Here is a 22,229-nt window from a genome sequence, read left to right as displayed (position 1 = left end):
CCAGTAGTGTGGGCAGACTACATGTGTGTAATGAATAGGTCAGCCCGACTCAGATACAGAAGTGTGGGAATCCTTGTAATGGATTATGTACAGCTTTGTATGCAGCGCATACACAGCAGAAGAATCTCGACTGAAGTTGAACGTACATCCACTGAGTGGGCATACAACTTGTACACTTCATTTCACCTACCGTATTTGCTGACTGGCAATTCTATCCTAGCAGGTTTATGAGTGCACTTGAGATTTTCAAATGTTCCCTGTTTGGCTGCCAATGAAGATTGATTTGATCGAACCAACCTTTCCATTGCATTACATTATGTGTACATTACATAATTAATGTCTCCATGCTACCAAGACATGCAGGTACACACACATACTCATACAATGTATGTGTATACATTATGTACAGACAGCGATATTTCAATTATCAATATATGATTCCCCCTCCCCTTTCCTGGCTCTAGCCTATAGGGTAGCTTGGCACCATGTACAACGGGGTCGGCCTGGCCACGGCTCGGGGCAGTGGCACCAATGGCTACATCCAGCGCAACTTTGCCCTGGTGAGGAACCAGAAACAGAAGGTGGACTACAAGTCGGAGGAGGAGATCCGGAAGGCGGAGGCGCTCCTCTACCGGCCCCCCAACCAGGAGATCCTGGCCCACAAGCGGAAGAGGCAGGTGGAGCTGAAGTGTGCCGAGATGAAGGAGGTGATGGAGGAGCAGGGGTGAGTAGGATGATGACAAAGACATGCCATCTATGTCGACCAAATCTGTGATGGTTTAAAAACTGATGGTCAAGGACTGATGAATCAGTGATTTCTCTCAAGGGATTCAATGATATTGATGGCATGATCTTTTTAAAGATACAATTGTCAGAAAATCAAGTGATAATACTTCAATGGATGGGTACATTGATATATTACTGGCTAAATTGATTGATGGATGACTAGGAGAGATATGGGCCTGAAGAAGAGGATGGATAGTAGCAAAAATAGAAAGACTTACAGAAGAGTTACTGAAGAGAGCATTGAGTTATAACAATACTTAGTAGTATTTGTTACAACCGATGACTACATGCTGCAGATAAATTATGTCTCGCTCTGATGGTATAAAGGGATTGTGAATCTGCTGTGTACATTTATAAGTAGGGATGATGGCCAGAGTATGTAAGTAAGTCATTTCCTGATGTACATAAACTAATATCTAAAAGCTGAATTCAGTTATTCATTAGCAATGCAAAGTACAATTTACCTTGGAGGAAAATTGCTGAATGGCTCTATATTTGTGTCATAGTACACATGGTAGCTCTTTTTGTGAATCTGACACATTAGATACCACATGGTATTTAAACAAAATGTAATTCTACCTTATCATGTTGTTGGTATTTCTTGAATTATTTGTGCAGAACATATTCCAAGGAGGAGATAGAGAAGAAAGTGGCTGCTTTCAGAAAGATGCTCTTTGAGAAAGAAGGCATTGCTGACCTGGCTGGCAAAGCGACACCGGAAAGAGCAAGGTCAGTTGTAGTTTATCTCCTCTTTCTCTCTCCTTTGTTATTCTTGTGAAATTGAATTGGATGCAAGTTGCAGTCCTGTAGGACAAGTGTCCGATTACTTGAATACTTAATATCTGGCATTCAGGTTAATAATGAATTCATTGACTTTCATTTGGTTTTGATGCAGTAACCTCTGAATAGCATGTAATGCATTTTGATGCATCTTTGGGTGAAAGATGTTCAGACGTGTGGGCGCTTCTGGCTTGCATTTAGATGTTTTGATAGACTTTCACCCAATATCAGTTTGGAAGAATTTTATATTTCACACATTCCATAGTCAATTAATCTCCTAGTGTGTGCAAAGCACTTTTGACAGTTCCATGAAATGGATGCAGTTTGTTTTACGGTAACGTTGGTTCCATATGAGCATGTCTCGTATGATATGGTGTGGACAGTGCTGTGATGATGATGATGATGATAATGATCGTTAAAGGACAAGTTCACCTTCATAAACATAAGGATTGAGAGAATGCAACAATATTAGTAGAACACATCAGTGAAAGCTTGAGGAAAATTGGACAATCGATGCAAAAGTTATGAATTGTTAAAATTTTTGTGTTGGAACCGCTGGATGAGGAGACTACTACAGCTTGTGAGTCATATGCGTACAACAGTATAAAGAAAATGTAAAGAAAATTCAACATATTTTCACTTTTTCCGCATAATAAAAGAGCACTTGACTTGACTCTTTCTAAAGGCAGGGGGAATAATATTACCCATAACATTTGTCGGTAACGAGTCGGGGGAATGTGTACTTTTTGCAAAAGATGAAATTTTGTGAAATTCTCTTTATATTTTCCTTATATTGTTGTACGCATGTGACATCTAAGTTATTCACACACTGCAGTAGTCTTCTTATCCAGCGGTTACTGCACAAAAACTTCAAAAATTCATAACTTTTGAACGGATTGTCCAATTTTCCTCAAACTTTCAATGATGTGTTGTACTGATATTGCTACATTCTCTCAATCCTTATGTTTATGAAGGTGAACTTGTCCTTTAATGATCGTTAATAAATCCATCATTGTGATTATGATTATGATTGTGATATGATGATGATTATCATTATTGTCATGATCATTTTGTAAATGCGTGACCATGTTTCATCAGCTTGACAGATTCGCATGAGATTGCTGAGGCCAAAGAGAAACAGAATGCCAAGCTGAGGGAAGCGTTTGGTATCAAAGATGGCTACATCGACGGCAGTTCCTTTGACCCAGAGAGAAAGGCTAAGGAAGCCGAGGCTAAGGCAATGGCTGAGAAGAAATATGAGTAAGTCACAAATGATTTGATATGTAGTCATTTGTATCTCAGATGTTGATGTCTTCGGTTGTTACAAAGATATCTTTCTTTAGAGCTTGTCATTGATAATTTCTTTGTAAATCATTATCAGCAGTGATGAACTGAAGTATCTTTTGTAACAATGTCTAGATAGTCATAATCAATTCAACTCTAGTCTTGAATTAGGGTTGACTCATTACATGACTATTTTGGGACTTCTGTGAATGGTACCTCCCCAGCACAAAAAAAAAGAAGAAATCATAACATTGTTAATTGCATGTAATACATTTGGTCATGTAAAAAAAAAGGGGGTGTTTGTTTTTTAATGAATCTTTGAGATTTTTGTGAATTGATTATGAATATTTACACATTGTTGCAAAAGATACTTCAGCTCCGAACCTTTTTGCTGGGTATAACAAGTCTTGAATTAGGGTTGATTCGTTACATGACTATTTTGGGACTTATGTGAATGGTCCCTCCCCAGCACAAAGAAAAAAACTTTGCAGGAAATTGCATGTAGTACATTTTATCGTGTAAAATTCACCAACTCACCGCCATGGGTCAGATTTGTTTGTGAGTGAGTGAATGAGAGAGAGAGGGAGTGTGTGTGTGTGTGTGGGGGGGGGGGGGGGGTGCATGCATGCATGTGGTGTGTGTGTGTGTGTTTATGTTTGTGTCTTGAAACAAGCATTTTTTTTTTTAGCAGCCCTTGTGATGTGTGTGGCCTTTTGTATTGTATTGAAGAAACAACAAAAAACTATAATGCATCTCATAATTTGTTTGTGTGTTTTTTACTTTCTACCAGGATACTCCGAGAACCTAGTCGTTCACCATCACCACCTCCAAAGAAGAAGAAGAAGAAAAGTGGTCACAGGAGCAGGTTAGAGATCAGCTTCTTAACATGTTTCTTGTGGCTGGCAGAAATGCCTTTCCCTGCATTTAGACCTAAAAAAAGAGAGCTTGAAACCCTGTCCTCTTGGTTGCATTTTTCATTTTCCATCATATTTGTGTGATTTTTCTTCTGGTAGTGTATGATCAAAGAATTTAACTTATATGACAATTGTCACAAAATGTATGGGACTGTTTTTCTGTGCTCTTTTCCACTGTATAATACTGTAAAACGCAAAATGTTCGCGTGCATTTTAATTTCGCGAATTTCGCGAGCGCCAAGATTCGCGAAATTAAAATGCACGCGAAATTTCTTATCTACACTATATGCATTGAACGCAAGAGGCAATTTGCGAAAATTTCTTGCCACGAAAAAGGCCGTCGGCCCCAATATGCGAAAATTTCGTGCCGCGAGTATATCATGTTTTACAGTATCCATTCAGTGATTAGAAGGGCCCCTTTGTAACCAACAGTCAGGTGATGAGATCCCTGATGATGTCATAATAGGTTGCATTCTTTGTGCAGCCTATTGAGTGTGTCCTTTTAGCGTGTTATTGTTCATGCTTGTCATTGTTCAATGCAGAGATTGTCGAAATTCTTTCACAAGAATATTAGATCAATAAAAAACTGGCAAGAATTGGGAAAAAAAACCCTCAAAAATAGTCCAGTCACATACCTCGTACAAGATGTCAAGGGGTTCAGCACAGTGAATGTGATCCAGCTGTACATGTATGTGAAAGTCCTTTAGATGGAATGTTAGGTGATGGAAAAAAAAACAAAACAAGAAACATCTCTAGAATGGAGCTCCACACTGTGTAATTATCATGCCCTAAAATGCATGCTGTGAACGCTATTAGCAGATTTGCCATCCCAAGGACAATTAGACAGTCCTAATTAGTGGCATTACAATAGCAGTCCAAAGAAAAAGGGTGCAACGTTATGCTTCTGGTTGCACACCTTTTCATAATGTAGTTTTTCCTCCTTACTCGCTTGGAAATTTTTTCACATGTGAGCCAAGTAGAGCTTGTCAGTAAACTAGTCCATGATTTTTGTTTTTCACTGTAACGGAAGCTGTCGTTACTGAGAGCAACTAGCTGCTAGGGCTTACACTGCAGTGTTGATGGCACGTCGGTGAAACATATACAGAATGCGAACACTTGGATTGGCATCGATGAACTTCCCCATGCATGCCTGTACACTTCAGAGATCAGTTAATGCCACTTGACGCTTCATTGAATAAATGGCGCACAAAGACTGCACGATATTAGTGGCCTGGAATTGGCATCGTAAATCAACAATAGTGTCACTTAGAGCGCTGCGTGGAATTGAGTTATTGAGTTGTCCGTTTTTTGGTGTGACAAAAAGGATTAATCATGACAGAGTGCCACTTTCCCTCTTTAGGCATGAGTTGAGGCATGAGAGCTAGTTTATAGGGTAATTTCATGCATCAGGATAAAAGTGCACTTTTACAGAATAATAGCAATATGTTTCCTGCTTTTACTCAAGGTCGATGTATTAGCTAAGTGCTCCTGGTGTGAATAGCACTCGATGTCCATTGCTTGTTTCTCCAATTTTGCCTCCCTCATTTTGCAACCTGACAGGTGAAATGCAGATGACATATATAATGTGCTAATGTTATTTAGAGGGATACTGATGGGTCACCAGAATATGAGTAGAAGTTGAGGTCATCTCAAGGGGAGTATGAATGCTTTAGATTAGAAGTGGTTTCATGTCTATGTATCCAAGCAAACCACTGTTACCCTTTTTATGCCTCCGCCAACGAAGTGGCCGGAGGCATTATGTTTTCGGGTCGTCCATCCGTCCGTCCTTCTGTAGAGTCCGTAGAGTATGACAAGACAAATATTCACTGGTATTTTGGGGTCAAAGGTCAAAGGTCACAAAGGTCCTTATGATACTGTAAAACGAGGAATTTTCGCGTGCACTTTAATTTTGCGAATTTTGCTAGCGCCAAGATTCGCGAAATTAAAATGCACGCGAAAGTCCTTGTTTACACTATATGCATTGAACGCCAGTGGCACTTCGCGAAAATTTCATGCCACGAAAAAGGCTGTCGGTTCCAATTCGCGAAAAATTCATGCCGCGAGTATATCATGTTTTACAGTATAACAAAAATGAAATATTTTTATAATATTACAGATGTTAGACCCATAAACTTCAGTTAAAAGCCACTGATTAACATTGTGTTTGATCGATTTAAAAAATTCTAAAACTGAGCTGCCTGACCAGTCTAATTATGTTCAGATGGATGACAAAACAAACAAGAATGCAAAAATAATGAAAGTAACACATTAACTATGAAGATATCTATGATAATTGCATTTATTCTCGGTCTGAGAATAATTCTAGCACAGTAGTCTATGGAGGTGATTTCAAATTTTTTCTCCATGCCTTGAAAATTACTCAATGCATAAACTTATGAAAGGGTCAAAGTCAAGTTAAGTTCTTAAATCCCCAAATATATGCTCTCCTATTCATCCAATTAAACATAGGTCGAGGAAGGTGAACATTCAACACATTTGTGACAAACACGTGATTTTAAATATTTTCCAAATTTTGTGAAAATGTAATCACACATTGGCCACATGAACTATAGACCTATTAGGAGAATCATGCATTATGACGGAGGCATACCAGTCGCCATAGCGACATTTCTAGTTTTTTTTGCCATCCAGAGTTTAGGAGATGTGTAATTATTGTTTTGACCGTGCATTCCTAACTCAGATCAGAAAGTCACTCACCGGCACGAAAGGAGAAGAAGAAGAAGTCTCATAAGTCGAAGCACAGGTAAGAGTTCCCTCACTATTCCTGTGTGTTCTTCCTGTCATTGCTTCTCTTCTGTGTTGCATGCTTTTAAAAGAAACAAAAAACAAAACAAAAGAAAAAACCCATTATCGTTAAATCGAAACATCAAGTGCCTAGCCTAACACCTCCGTAGATCGCTGTTATTGATTGACCATGTATTAACCGCCCTCGGGGTCTTGAATATACTCTTGCATTTTGTCACGTATCCTGGAACGTATTCAGCGGCTTTGTGTGGTTACAAGTGATAAGTGTATTGGCAATGTATGTGGAGAATTTGTCTGTAACCTACTGTAAGGAGTGGAATCATCTGTCGCTCGTGCTAATATAAAATGTGTTCAATTTTGGAATGAGCGGTAAACACGCTGGTCAAGATGACATACGACAGTGAGTGGAACGTCGAGTATTGCAGATTTCTTTGAATTATAAATACGTATGTCAGTGATTTGTTTCAAAGTGTGTCTATATCCAACATCAAAGTTAATTTATTTGAGTAATCACATCTTGATAACCTGAAGGATATGCTGTGTTTTTCTTTTCCTTTTTTTGACACTTGCTGTAATGATAATGGCAATGCCTTCACACGCATTTACTTAATACTCTATATTATTCTCTCTCCCCTATTTTGTTTTTCGTTCTCCCACGAAGACATATGCAAGCTTTCAGTGGACATAAAAAATAGATTTTTTTTTTCTTTTTTGTTCTTTTCCTCCTTGCTAAAAACACTGGCGCAAAACAAGATATGTATGCATTTCATTTTATTGAAACATTTCTTTGGTACACACAAGACATGATATCATGACTGAGAGATGTGGATTTTTAGAGTGTAATATGTAAATAACACGTCATCAATATTGATGTTTCTTCCCCTCATTACTCACAGCCGTACAATGTAGCTGTTAATTTGTATGTAAATAGTATATGCATGTGCATTAATGGCAGGAAAAATTGGCAGTGTGGATACAGTTATTGAACTTGCGTCATTCTAGGTCAGCCATGTTTTTTGGGTCCCCAATTCACAGTGGTGTTTGCAGTTAACATTAAATGTGATGATAAATGCAGTTGATGCAGTGACAATAGGAATAATCCTAAGTGGTATTGTGGTTTTTTGGCTGCTGCAGTACTGATTGCTGATGTTTCAGCTTGAAATGATTGCGAACCTCCTTCTGAAACACTCCTCCTGGACATGATTCATAATGTATCCCGAATGGTAGAGAAAGGTACGAGAGTGAAGTTAGTCTCATTTTGTCCTGCGATGCCTGTCTGTGGCTTTGAATTGAATTAAGTGTTGGCGTGGACAGTGCTAGAGATATAAGATGAGGGGAAACCTCCACTACATCCCTTGCCATTTAAAAGTGCAGGCTCAGTCATAGCCCAACTGAGAGTGGGACACATTCTCTCTAAATTTCAGCTCTATGCCAGTTGGCAAGGCTGCGTGCCGAGAACCAGCAACTTTTCCTCCTGCTCTGTGCTGTATTTTGAAGTGATAGGGTAGAGGAGTTGTAACCCAAGTGATTTCTAAGGGGCGGATCCGGGAATTCCGTAAAGGGGAGGCGCCTTTACAAAATTAAAGGGGGCGCACACTCCCATTTGTTGTCTTTTCATTTTTTTTTTTTCAATTCAAATGAATTTATTAGGAATTTTGTGCATCGAATATATATTACAAATGAAATACAGTCATTTCTTTTTGTTTACAAGACAATAGAACATACAGTGTGTACATCTGAAAATAAAACTGAGATTTATGTGTACAGATTAAAGAAAAGAATAAAATAACACGTCAATTGGGAATCAATCGGGATAAAGTGAATCAAATGATCAGACTGAATTATGGCACATGTATTGGGAGTGTGAATGCAGAAGACTGTCATCAAATAAGCATATAGCTTGAAGATACGACAGCCTTGAAAGAGAAGAAAAAAGAAAAGAAAAGAAGAAACGAAAACTAAAGAGGGGGTGCGTGCCTGGTGTACCCCCCTCTGGATCCGCCACTGCTATTGGCCAGAGACGCCGTGCTTGGTCAGATTAGCTCCATCATTACTCATTAGAAAATATACTGTAAGAAATTGCGGTTGAAAGAGAGTAGATCAAAACGATCAGGGGTGGGGGGGGGAGGGGGGTGTTAAGAGGGAGGAGGTCTCCAAGTCTCCCTCATTCTGATATTTTTCAGGTCTGGGTAAAGAAAATATGAAAATCTCTGCGATGTGAGAATCATTTTTGCCCATTGAGATGCATGTTGCGTTGCGCACGTCTGTCTCTGATTGATCTTCAAAGTCTCCATGATTGTGATGGGCGAAGGGGAATGAATGTTGGTAGCCCCATGTCATGAGAAGACCAATAGTATTGTAGCTCATTTCTAATTAAGGCCATCAAGGGGTAGAGTTGTTTGGAGTGTGCTCGTGGGTTGTTTTGATGAACTACGATGCCATACAATGGCTTATATACCAAGGAAGAAAAATGAAGCTTATGAAATTAGATGCTGCTTGTTACCTTAAATGCAGCCAGGTCAAAATGAGCTCCTGTTGACTATAATAGAAGCTGCCATTACAACATACTTTCAATGCCTGGCCTTATGTTGGGCGCAACTGAATGGCAGGATTTCTCTGTCCCTTCTGCTCTCTATATTATATTTTTTACCAACTTTTTTCGTGTAAATACCAGCATTGAAAGTCACTTTCATCTCAGGTGTGGAACATTATTGCCTCAAAAAATCAAACATTTACTATTAATCTGTTTGTAATGTTCGTTTGGTTGTCAAGCTTGAACTCATTGTGGAGAAACAAAATGTATGCAACTCTCCCAGGTAGGAAAATTTCTTTTTCATTAATACAATGTATATATGTATTTTTCTTGTTGAATATTCCACATAGGGTTGATACATGATATCCTATGATGTACAGCTTTTTTTTTGTGTGTGTGTATGTATTATGCTTAATGCTACAGAACAAATCTATTAACAGTGTTGAATAGATGTGTTGGTGGATGGACATTTAAGTGCTCTTTTGTATAAAAAAAATGAAGATAAAAAATAACATAGTATACACACTTGCTGAAGCATCTTTGATTTGCAAATATTGTATAGTTTCTGTACAGATTGTTAAGTGTCATTTTGTCAATTAGATGGAATGATTTTTATGCCTCCACCCTCTTATATAACGAACTCAAGTTTTCCTGATGATGGATCAGATTAGCATAAAAAAAACCCACCATTTGTATTACGCACATACGGATAGCAGATGCAATTCTAAAAGTGAACTACCAAAGAAATCAGCTCTAACAATCCTAACTATTTCAAAGGGTAACAAGTGTCAAAGCAAGGGCTATTCCTTCTGTGCTCATATTTCTGCAGGGCCATCACCCAAAAGTATTTAATAATCATCTTGAGGCCAACTTACTTTTGTTTGTTTGTTTTTTGTTTGATTTTTTTTTTGGCAACATTGGAGCAATTTTGTAATCTGCAGTGTTCAAATGCTATGTAACTAAAAATACCAGAAGAAAAAAAAAATGGGAAAGAATTTTTTTGGTGTGAATCAATAATTTGGGCATGTTCATTAAAAGAGAGAACCTAGATGTTTGAAGCAGTCACTATAGAATATAAAGAATTTTATCATGACTCCATTGTGATGTGTGTGACCTCATTTTTGACGCCTGAAGTATGATAATAAGAAAATAGTGATAGCAAAAATATTAAATCTCCAGAATTCACAAAGGTACATTGTAGCTTAAATTTAGCCAGTGCATTGTGTACACATCATCTGCAGACTTCCAGTTACAAACTTGTGCTCACACACATGCGAAAGGTACCTCTACTTCACGCTTGGTCCGTGGATTATATCAAAACAATGGATTTGATTCAAACTACCTTTGCGACAAACATGCCACACCCACCACATACTTACATAGACACACTTGATCTTTGGGTACGTACACAGCCTTAGTGTGGGGGATAGTTGAAATTGTTGCAATTTAATTTCAAAATCTAGCTGCCATTATTAAACACCACAACTAATTCTTATGGCAGGGGCCAAAGCAAGCTACACATCCTCAATGTTTGAATCCTCTGGTTGAATATAGGAATAGCTAATTCATCTTCAAGCCTCACACTTGCAGCTTTGTGACTAGAAATTCGAATTAGAAGCCCCAAAACCGTTTCATGTGATGCTGAGATATTTTGGAACGATGCTATAGGAGAAATGCTGTGTGGCGACCAGTATGAGGGAGATCTTGTAGCCTGCGTGTTCATCATTCATGTGTGGGCTATACCGTACGTACAGAGGGAAGTTATCAGTAGTAAAAGAGGGAATGATTAACTTAGTTTTTGCGAGTCTCTGCAGCTGGGGGTCTCCCACCATCATGCAGTCAGTTGTAAAACTGGTGTAATGGCCAGCATCCATATATGGGTGGTAAAGTGCCCCCACATCTTGTCACAAAGCAGCAGAAATATTGATAGGTGGAAAAGTTGTGCATTCAGCACTCACATGCCCACACATTATGTCTTAAAAACAATGCACTTTGAAAGGGATGCATGAGTAAGTTGACAAGAACAGAATATTATTTCTTATCTGATTTGGTGCTGGTAGTAATGCAGTAAAGTCAAACTGCTTTAATTTGTGGCACTGAAAAACAGAAATCTGAATTTTGTCAATTTTCATGTTGCTGTAGATGAATTGCTCTGCTGGAATATAAGTGCACAATGTTTTGGTGACTGTAAATGAAACCTTTAATTATTCATACATAATAAACTTCATACACCAAATTCAAATTCTTTGTATGTATATTTCCTGTGTATGGTTGTGGGTATTAAGTGCAGCAAGCAAGCAGTGGTTTGCTAGTGGGTTTTATATGCCCAGGCTTGGTGCTTTCTTTGAGATGGGCTTCATTCAAGTACCGTATTAAAATCACTGTCACACATACCCGCTTATACATGCTTTACATTTACGCACACAATATCTTTGGGTGCTGAGTGAAGGAACAGATGTTTTCAGAGTATCAGGAAAAGAAACGTTGAGTTTAGCGATGTAGTTTGCACCAAACTGCTACCATATACTCACAGTGCTGGGGTTGTTGGGTTAGTACATTTCATAGAGTTTTCTTCCTCTTGTTTTTATTTTAAAAAAAAAAGGTTCTTAGGCAAGAAATCCAAGGGATAGGCCGGTTCTTAGTTGGTATATGGGCATACCGATTTCTGTAGTGGCTTCTTGGGTTGCAGAGCGCACCCCCAGATGTTTGGAAGTGGTCCTGTTTACTGATAAATTCATATTTGTGGAAATCTGTTCCCAGAGGTTTGATTGATAAGCTTTGCTTTTGTGAGGTTTTTTTTCCCCAACATGCCCTTGACTGACAGTTACAATGCAGTGATATTAGTTTGCATGCATTGGTAGTTGTCATGTTGAGCAAGCTATTGGCAAGCTTTCTGCTCGCTAAGAAGAACCTTTTCGTACAAAGATATACCTAGAATTTGGATATATATTAGAAAACAGGTCTATTTGGTAGACTTCTACAAGTGCTCAGGCACATTTTTAGGCAAGCTTAATCAGTTCTTTGTAGCCATTTAATAAAATTTAATGCCATAGATCTACAAACTCCTATCATTGCTGGTGCATTTTGTTTGTGTAGTCTTTAATTCATGAAAACAAATCAGTTCTGCAACAAATGATTGAGTGTGAAGGTAAGTATTTGATACTCTTGGTTAATCTATAATCCAGATGTTTTGATATCATATTAAACGGGAGAAATTAGGTAGGTACTGTATATGCCATATATTTCGCAGGGTTGTTATTTTCGTTAATATAGAGTCAGGTGCTATTCGCCAATGCAAAAATGTGTGAAAATAACCACTAAAGCTGATCCTGACATGAATGCGATGTGCACACCGCATACATTTTTCCATTTTTATTCCAAGATCACAAATTTAATAACTGGCAAAATTGTCAGGAAGTCCCGATTCTGTGAAAAATTAGACTCCCAAAATATATGGCGTTACAATACCTCAACTTCAAGATGAATTCATGGTGTAGAAATTAATCATATGCAATGCTACGTAAAATGACAGGTTTGGAAAGAGCAAGATTTGTTTTCAGTATGAAAACAAACTCATTAATGTAGGATGAAACAGAGATCTAAATTTTACGTCGTGATATTGCTCTGCACACAATACAGCCATGAGTATGGGAAAGACTGATTTCTCATTTTGAGCAGTGGATACAGAAGCAGAAGATAAAATTTGTTCACATATCATATGTAAGAATAGACGTTGCTGCTTAGATCGATCAATTTTTGAATTTTGATTAAATCTGATGAAGGTATTGTGTGATTCAGATTTTTGTTTATAATGTTCATTTTTAGGTCTGCATTGAAGTGAAGATCAAAGCATTTACCTATGTGCATGTGGAAAATGCACCCGTGTTTGTGTGTTTGTTTGTGTGTGTGTGTGTGTGTGTGTGTGTGTGTGTGTATGGGTGTGGGTGTGGGTGGGTGGGTGAGAAAGAGAGAGAGGGAAATACAATTGTAGGTGATATGAATGCCTTACAGACATGTAGTGCAATAGAAGATATGGGATAGGAGTGACTTTACAGTGCAGTGACCTACCTGCCTTATCTTGAAAGTCACTTCTGGAGTTTAAGTCACAGCACTTAAACAGGCCTCCCTGTTCTCTTATTCCCCTGACTCGGATTATTCTCAAATCAATGTATGGACTGGTAGTTTTTTTGGAATCACAACGTATTCCAGTCACTCTGCAGAACTCAATATGAAACACTGAGCTGTGGGTGCCCATATTCAAATCATTACTCCTACATTTCACATGCTCAAGTTACATCTTAGGTGCACTTCACTACATCATGTGTAGTCACAGCGGCGAAACATTCTTATCTACACCAGATTGTATTGAGTTGGTCTCCTGAAGATGTAGATTTTTTTTTTTTTAAAGTTGACTAGATTGATAGGTTACTAGTCAACCTGACTTTGTTGCCTATGTATGGGAAATACCGGTACAAAGTATTCCATTGCAGTCTTTTGTATACAAATGTATTATGTCTGGATTACTAGTATGTGTATGTCACAATAAATCCATGCTGTTTTATCTCTCTTACTTTTTTTTTTAAAGTTTACATTGAATGTGTATTGGCACTATTTCTATTGTATTGCCCATCTTTTTATTCACTCTCTTATTTCTGTGGTATTCATTCCTCCTGCATTTCTTTCAAACAATGGTGTTTTTTTTTTTCCTCCTGATGTCGGGGTCTGATTAATGCATGCTGAGTTTAAAACTAGTTTTTCCACAATTTTTAAGGCTGCTGCACTACTCTTGCTGCATGCTGTCACTGAATATCCATGAAGCTAGTCTTGTTTTCAGTCATCTTTTGCATTTTTTTTTCTTTCATATTTTGCCCATTTTCTTTATTCTTTTGGTTGCCTTTTCACTACCAGTTAGACCAGCACCCAAATAAATGTGTTGAATATCATCTAGAACTCAACATGAAATAATTCATTAATACATTTGTTGCCATTCAATATGATATGGAGCATAGTTTTGACTGGATTATATGGGATTCATATAACACAAAATTTGAATAATGCTCCGGTATTATTCGGCGAAATCTTTGCACCACATATTCCAATAGAAACATGAAAAATCATCATGCTTGTACATGTAGTATAGTAAATGCAATATAGATGGCCCCATTTAACACCTAGTCAGTTTAGCAATGGCCACTTTAACATAAACTATTTGATATCACACATAGCCTTGTACTGAAATTCTATCACATTCTCCCTCTTTTAATATGATGAGACAGATATTCTATTAAAGATTACAAATCTTTTTGTGGGAAAACATAAAATATGTTGTTTTGAGTTGCTGTCATGATAGACTTGAAGACTATGGTGAAGGTATCCATGAAAAGCTAAAGTCTGCTTTACCAAATTATTATATTTACTGTTCAAATAAACATCTACACCTGTACTTATTTAGTATTTGGTATGACTATCTAGGGTTGGTATATTCTGGGTAGTATGTACTGGGATCCAATTTATCTGTTTACCGTGCAGTATGCAGTGTATATACATAATCTGATTTCAGCTGGTGACAGTAGTAAGTATAATTTGTACCCACAAGCATTAGGCAATGGTAAAGTATACATCATCATCTCAGCTATAATACAACTCTGTAATTTTCCAGCTTGCTTTGAATGTGCACTTTTTTGTTTTTTTGTTTTGTTATTTTTCAAATGTGCATAATGCATGTTGACAAATGGAAGTCATAAATTATGAATACTCTTATTGGAAAAGAATTACACAGATAGCTGAATGTAGCAACATGTTTTGTACTCAAATGCATCATTTGGTGACTTTCATTGAGGTGTGTTGGGTGGGAGATAATTGATTCACTTTGCTAATCATATACCATGGGTTAACATGCATTCAACATTAGATGCACTCCATAAAATACTTTGCAATTTAACAGGGTGTTGGTCTACATTTATACATGTAGAATCTCTTCCTTGTTATTATATCATGTATAAATATAGGTCACTGGTAGCCAACACTTTGTCACAGTTGCTCATGTCCAACTCATTTCCATGCTTTGTTGTGCGATACTTAACAAATGTATTATCTGTCTGTTGTGTTGTGTATACAGTGTTCATATTACTGTGTTATTGTAGTGAAGCTGAAGTTACACCCTCTTTGCAATGGACTTTGCAATCTAGGTAGCTGTGTATGTGTTTTTTTTTTTTCTTATTTTGCTTCTCATTTCATTGTGAATTCCATTTGTGATTAAAAAGTTGGAAGACATTTCTAATTGATTGCTGAATTAGCAATCAAGAGAACACATGAAAAAAGATAACTAATAAAATACAATACATCGTAAACATTAGCATGCAATGACAGAATTTCTTTTCTCTCTAGAATAACCACATCTTTGTGGCATCTTCAGATTACATTTGGGTACAATTCTATGAAATATGAATTGGAATTTATTGTGTATAAGTGTTGTCTTTGAGAGTACACAAACAAAGATCCAAATGTATGGTACTTGGTAGTGTGCCAATACTTTTATTATCTTGTTTGTGTTCCTCTGAAGTTGTGTGTTTATATGTGTATATATAATATGTGTGAGTGCGAGCGAGAGTATATTTCCTCTTTCTGATCATATGTTTAATAATTTTTACCACTTTTAATGATATGTCACTGCAGTTGCATCAGTTGTGCTCAGGTAGGAAAGAAATGAGGTTTTCTTGTCATCAAGTCAAGTGGTGTATATATGTTTGGAATTAATTCCTGATTTGCCGAGTTCAACCTCTTTTGACAATATACCATTTACAAATAGTGTAGCACTTGTTGTTTATCACTGAAATAGCCCACCAATTCTGGCAAAGTGAAAGAACGTTTGTGATAAACAGCTATCGTTTAGTCACTATTACTTTTAATTAATGTACATGCAAAACCCAGCTACATTTTGTAGTTTCTACTTCATAATTATAGTAAATTTGCAAATTGGGAGAGGAAGCGTTCTCTTACAATTTTATTTCACAGAACCAAAAATATCTAAAAATTCTAAAAAATATATATGTACATACAAACATGACTTTTTTTCCCCAGAATGTAATTTGATAATCATGCTATCAGAAAAAAAAGCTAACATGAAAATGGATGCAAGGTATAACATTGCTAGAAACCTCAAAGCTATAATTTAATTGGAAAATCTTAATAGGCCCTGTCTTCCTGTGTACAAGAACCAGTTTCTAAATCCCACCATATTTTAGGCCCATCACTTATAAAATGCTTTGTGCCATTCTCAAAAACCAAAATACCATATTGTTTCATCTATTCGACCGCATGAGTGTTTCATATTTGCCAAATAAAGAGTGTAATGCAGTGCCCAGGAATAACTTGGAATGACTGATTTCCTAGTGTTTAGTTGATTAGGCTTTCGGAAAAGAATGTGCATCGAAAACAGTTATTGTCATATTTCTCTCTCAGAAAAGAAGAAGAAAATATACCAACCTGTTATTTAAAAAATGGTCTCTTGTAACAATAGTCCTAAGGTGACAAGTATAGGTGAATTACAGATTTGATCAATTTCTATGAAGTACTATGTGTAGATATTTCAAACTTGACATCATTTTGTTATTAAATATGTGGTTGAATATACATACTGGTATTTCTTTTTAAAAACTAACCAAAATTGCAGTGAATAAAAGGACCTCAGTCGGAGCATAAGGCTTAGAGATTAAAGCATGTCAAGATTCCGAGTTGTTCCTGCTAGCCCTGTCAGTGCGTTACACGTGTGGCACTCTTTGCATACATGTATGTTGTGAGTAGGAAGAGACCTTTGCCTGAACGATGATGCTTTAAATGGCCTCAGGTTCCACCCCGCTATTTTCTATTCTGTGCTTTGCTGGCTTGCTGTGAATCTTTCACGTCCTTTAATATCCCACCACCCTTCCCCCTCCCCCTCCCATACCCCTTGGCTCCTCCTACACCCCCTTGGCTCCTCCCACACCCCTTGGCTCCTCCCACCCCCTTGGCTCCTCCCACGTTCCCTTGGCTATGCTGCAAGTCGTACTCGGTATGACGTTCTTTGGCCTAATGCAAGTGTGCATTCATTCCTAACACACGTCTGTTCTTCATGTGTGTTGCGTGTGTTTGGACTGTCCATCTACAACTATGATTTCTCTTTCTTTCCTGGTCCAGCAAAAAAAAAAAAAAAAAAAAGAATTTATATCTCCATCTGTGTTTATTTTTTGTTTAACTGTTGTCATTCTATGTAGAGCTATGTGTGTTACTTTTGTTGTTGTTGTCCTTTGATTTGTTTTAATGATTGCTAAAAAAAAAGAAATACATTTCTAATTGTGTCCCATGTTTCTTTTTCTATAATATGACATGCTTTCACATAGATCTGGAAAGAGGAAAAAGAGTAAAAAACACAGGTATTGCTCGTGTGCACAAAAAGTCTATTGCTGTGCTTATATTGTCCATTCACTCATCACCGTTAAGTCTGATGAAATGCTATGCAAATCCTGGGTACTGTGATGACTTTGACAACTTAGTTTCTGTTGTGTACATGCATTTAGTATGGAAAGATCAGAGTTGGTTCAAGTGACCACTTACACAACATGGGTGCCTGGGGGTTTGAATTTCAGTTTTTGTTTTTTTTATTCTTTACTTCCCAGTACCCCCTTAACCCTTACCACCCCCCCCCCCCAAAAAAAAAAAGAAGAAACATGACATAAACAGGGATATAGGAGGGAAATCAAATATTTGGTTTGATTTAACTCCTGGTTCTCAACCTAGTTCAGTGTTTTGTTATTTAGCAGGGCTGTGTTAATTCAGGAAAATTACATTAGCTCATGCAGGTAAAAAGTGGTTGGAGTTTAAACTGTCTATCCCCACTAAGGTGTTTGTTAAGGTGAAGCGGGGCATGATTCCATGAAAAATGAAAATAGAAAATGAAGGAATGTTTTCATCCCACCTCTTGCGCCCCCCCCAAAAAAAAATTTGTGAGGGGTGTACTACAAACTGCACATCCACACATCCGCACACTCATACACACACACACACACACACACACACACACTTTCACACACACATGGAAAAAACAACAAGCGAAAGAAACTGAATGATAAAGCAAGAGTGTATAAGGCACCATCCACCAAGAAAGGGAAATGTGGGAGGCTTTAGTCTGGCACCTGAATGCTACAATGTATAAACAAACAACACACCTCTCTGGTCACTCTTTATAGTCGTTTTACATTTTTCCGCAAGCACATCTAAGATGCATACTATTCTAGGATGTGTTGCATGGAGGGTGCCATTTATATGTCTATTTCATAGTGTTTGAAATCGATCTTTAATCATAACATGATAATTATCTGTTATTTTGTGTTAATACTCAGTCCAGTGAACTGGATGTGCCAAAAAGAGAAAAAAATTATAAGATTACCTACACATTGAATCAATGAAACATCAACATATCTGGGGGGCATTTCAGCAAGCGTTGTGTCTGATATTTTTTTTTTCTGACAAAATTGCTCTCAGCCAATCAGATGCAAGGATTTCAGTAGCTTAAAACAGTTTGTCAGAAGAAATATATGACAAAACGCTTGATGAAACACCCCCCCCCCCCAACCAATCTACAGATATCTCAGATAAGCTGGGTGGTTGTCTTAGAATTTTTATAGTTGTTGTTGATGGGATTATGCATGGGATTAATTTTTCATACATCCACATGTATATATATATATATATAAGTTCTGAAAAATCATGTTATTGTCATTTCATTGAGGAGGAATTATTTCTAGTCAGACTTCAAGTTACTGGGGTAAAGACCTGTTAGTAGCTAGTTTTTAGAGGAACATACATGTAGCTAGGCAGGTGTTTACAATGGCTTTAACTAGCTTGTAGTCTTTTACAACAATGTGTAAAGGATGACTGTGCAGCAACTAAAGTTCTTTGATGTGCTATGACAATGTCTGGGAATGCTGTAGTTGCCATTTTGCGGTGGAAAAACAAATATTTCATGAATCGAAATGATGCAGAGTTAAAACTTTTGGTAAGCGAACAAGGAAAAAAAAAAGAAATTGGTCTCTGTCTATGTAATTCATATGCTCTGGTGGCATTGTGCTTCTAAAGAAACCCCTCAGATATCCAAATAGACAACAACAAAAAGCTGCATTTTGCTCTGCCATTTCATAATTCTTTGCTGTGTGCAATCATACATATATTTTGATCCATTTTGGGGGGAATTATTTTCCAATGTTAATGCATTCCATTTCAGTTTTAATAGTTTCTAATGTGTCATTCCATGTGTTATGCCAACATCAGTTGAATTGAATGCGGTGCAAAGGCAAATGAGTAAAGCGTAGTGTAACAGCTGAAATGCAGATTTTTGCACGAAAATCACGATCAGAGTCTTATTCACGTGTTACCACTTTAATCTTGCATGTCAAACCTACCCGCACACACGCATCTGTAGCTCTATACATTAGAATGCCACACACAAAGTAAGAGTCATCCAAAAAAAAAAAAAAAAAAACTCACGCAAGCCGACTTTTCTTTTTTCATTTTCGAATGCTAAAAGCAGCGTAAACCATTTTAAAAAGTAGGCAGTAGGCAGTCATATTGGTACATAGACGCTTTTAAAGAGCTGGAAAATTTTCTGCTGCCACGGAAGGAATACTCATCTTTAAATCGTAGAAATTCTTTCAATTCCTCGTGATCTGTCCTCTCAATAACGTTCCTCCATACCTTACAACATACCGGTAGCTCCAGTTTCTGTCATCTCATATACTGAATGATATTTTCAAGATGACTTCAAATATCAAAAGTACATTTTCAGCTTTTTCATTATGAGAGTTGATTGTGTGGTAGGATAGAGGATCCTTTTTGAAAGATACCAAGATGATTCTGGCTCAGGATAAATTCATAAGTATATAATTGAAAGACTAGAGTAAGTGATGCTAGATATCCATATTGAAACTTGGGAAATGGTGCCTACTAGGGTATGGGAACGTTAACAGCATATTAGGCACCAAATGTAAAAAGTTTATCTAGAAATTTGTTTTAGAAATGTAGAAATTTAAAAATTTTGTTCCAGAAGTTGTAACTAATTCAGGAGTTATAGCAACCTCCATCTCATATAACAAGATTTAAGCTCTAACCTTTGCAGTACCTTCAGCCTGGGAAACGAGACTAACCCTGAGCCATGGTCCATGGTAGCTATGCTACTACGTAGCACAGGAAACCTTAGCCTTTTAAATAAAGGCTGATTATTGTATTGTTTTACCAGACATGTACCGGTACTGCCACATACTTTAGACACATTTCCTTCAGAATCAAACATCAACTGGTATAAATGTCTGTTTAGACTGTGCATTTCACAATTTGAATTGGTAAATGGCACATGGCCTCACTGCTGTGAACATTCTGAACTTCATCGCAGCTGTCTTAGATTCCACTCCAGTTGCTTTGTAGTTTAATTGTAGTGTTTTTATATTTTTGTTTTGTGTGGCTTTTTTTTTCTCATCTGTGTGTCACAGCTCATCATCAGCGCTAACCCATTACTGAAGGCTGACTGGATTTCTGTAATTCAAGCTCAAAACTCAGCTAGGACCATGACTTCTACACCTTTCATGCAAACACTTTGTAGCTCAGTTCAAAAACTATTAGAAAACTCTGCTCTTGTACAGATGATATTTACCTTAATTTTGTATGTAACTATTTTTGTTCACTTTCCTTTTGTCCCTTCTGCCACATTGGTATGTAGGAAAGAAAAGAAGAGTAGTCATAAAAGGTGAGTGATGCTTGTATAGATAGCAGATCAAAGTGTGATGTGATATCAGTGGCAATATAGCTGACATTTGTTGATTTATTTGTGGAGAATAGTGGTATGTGGTGGTTTGTGAAATATTAGCCTGTTGAGGATGAGTCCCGAGTATACTCACACGAGCGTCTATGGGAAATGCGTGTAGCAGCAAAATCAAACCGTCCTCAACAGGTTAATGTAGTCATGGCACATCTCAAATGTTTTGATGGTAAAGTTCTGATAAGTATGAATTTATGTATAAGAATGTTGGTTAGTGTGAAAAAAAACCAACACAGGTGTTGTCTATTTTGAATGCTTACAGTAATTTTATGGTCAACATAGAAAGTGTATGTGTGTGTGTGTGTGTGTGTGTGTGTGTGTAAGTAAAAAATAATGGTCTCATTCATGAAAGGGGGGGGGGAGGAGATGAATGGGAAAACTTACTGCAGTGTAGTCTGGCAGGCTTTTTACTAGGTTTGTTTCTATTTAATTGCTGGACAAAGTGTTTCTTCTAGTGTTACTTTGCAATTGCCTCTGACATTCAAGAAAAATGGAGGAAATTTTATGGGATGCTTTGGATTCCCATTGCCTTGTACATATAGTCGCTAGAACTCAGTATATGATTTTCTGATGTGCAATTTTTATATTGATTGCAGTATGGTCATAAAAACTAACATAGTTTGCAAGGAGACTACTGCCTTTATGGATATATACAAAAGGCATGTCTTTCTGTAATATGAGGTCATTCTTCAATTATACATCTTATTCAGATTTGTGGACACAATGCAGTCAGTGGCGGATCCAGAGGGGGGGGGGGGCGCACCGGGTGCGCGCCCCCTCTTTATTATTTTTTTAAACAAAAGAAATAATAAGAAAAAATTGGGAGGCGCGTGCGCCCCCTTTTAATTTTGTAAAGGCACCTCCCCTTTACGGAATTCGTGGATCCGCCCTTGCAATGTGACATTTTCACAGAGTAGTGTCATTTATTGAATTGCTCTTTATGACTACATTCCGTCGATACTATGGTGAGTGAAATGTTGACTGTGCAAAGTGTATTGGGCCTACAAACGTGTAGCACCTAGTGTGCTCAGGTCACGTGAATTGGAAGGAAATTAAAGGTGCATAGTCCCGGTAGTGTAGAGGGCGCTGTTGATGATACTGCCGATCACCGTTAGCATTGATACGAAGATTACCGAAGTTGAGCTGTCATCAAGAGTAAAGTGCGTAGGTGTTGCTAAGTAACGTTGCCTTCGATGTCTTCTCTGCGCATTGCGCAGTCTGTAGTAATGCCAGGATGCGTGCACATGTGCTTCTTATTATGACATCAAAAAAGAAGTTTGCTGAAGTTGTCATCCCCCTCAGCCGAATCATGAGCCGAACT

At 37.5% G+C, this 22,229-nt stretch overlaps 1 protein-coding gene across 5 annotated transcripts in view; it reads left to right on the top strand.

Annotated features, from left to right (window-relative positions):
- Positions 1-470: 470 nt before the first annotated feature.
- LOC139708806 (uncharacterized) overlaps positions 471-22,229 on the top strand; it is a 35,415-nt gene continuing 13,656 nt past the window's right edge. For 3 of the 5 annotated variants that reach the window (XM_071620761.1, XM_071620758.1, XM_071620757.1), the window contains exons 1-7: positions 471-724; positions 1,405-1,515; positions 2,665-2,826; positions 3,641-3,715; positions 6,466-6,528; positions 17,442-17,474; positions 20,810-20,836. In XM_071620761.1, coding sequence (XP_071476862.1) covers positions 486-724; positions 1,405-1,515; positions 2,665-2,826; positions 3,641-3,715; positions 6,466-6,528; positions 17,442-17,474; positions 20,810-20,836 — 710 coding nt within the window. In that variant the 5' untranslated portion in view covers positions 471-485. The remainder of the gene's footprint in view (positions 725-1,404; positions 1,516-2,664; positions 2,827-3,640; positions 3,716-6,465; positions 6,529-17,441; positions 17,475-20,809; positions 20,837-22,229) is intronic. The other 2 variants (XM_071620760.1, XM_071620759.1) reach the window with 1 other exon arrangement.

The sequence above is a fragment of the Diadema antillarum genome, unplaced genomic scaffold (assembly GCF_040938485.1).
Source record: "Diadema antillarum isolate AM-2024a unplaced genomic scaffold, OU_Dant_1.0 seq00001373_RagTag, whole genome shotgun sequence".
Lineage (NCBI taxonomy): Eukaryota > Metazoa > Echinodermata > Echinoidea > Diadematoida > Diadematidae > Diadema > Diadema antillarum.
The sequence above is the reverse complement of the archived record's forward strand: the minus strand, read 5'-3'. Positions and strand labels throughout refer to the sequence as shown.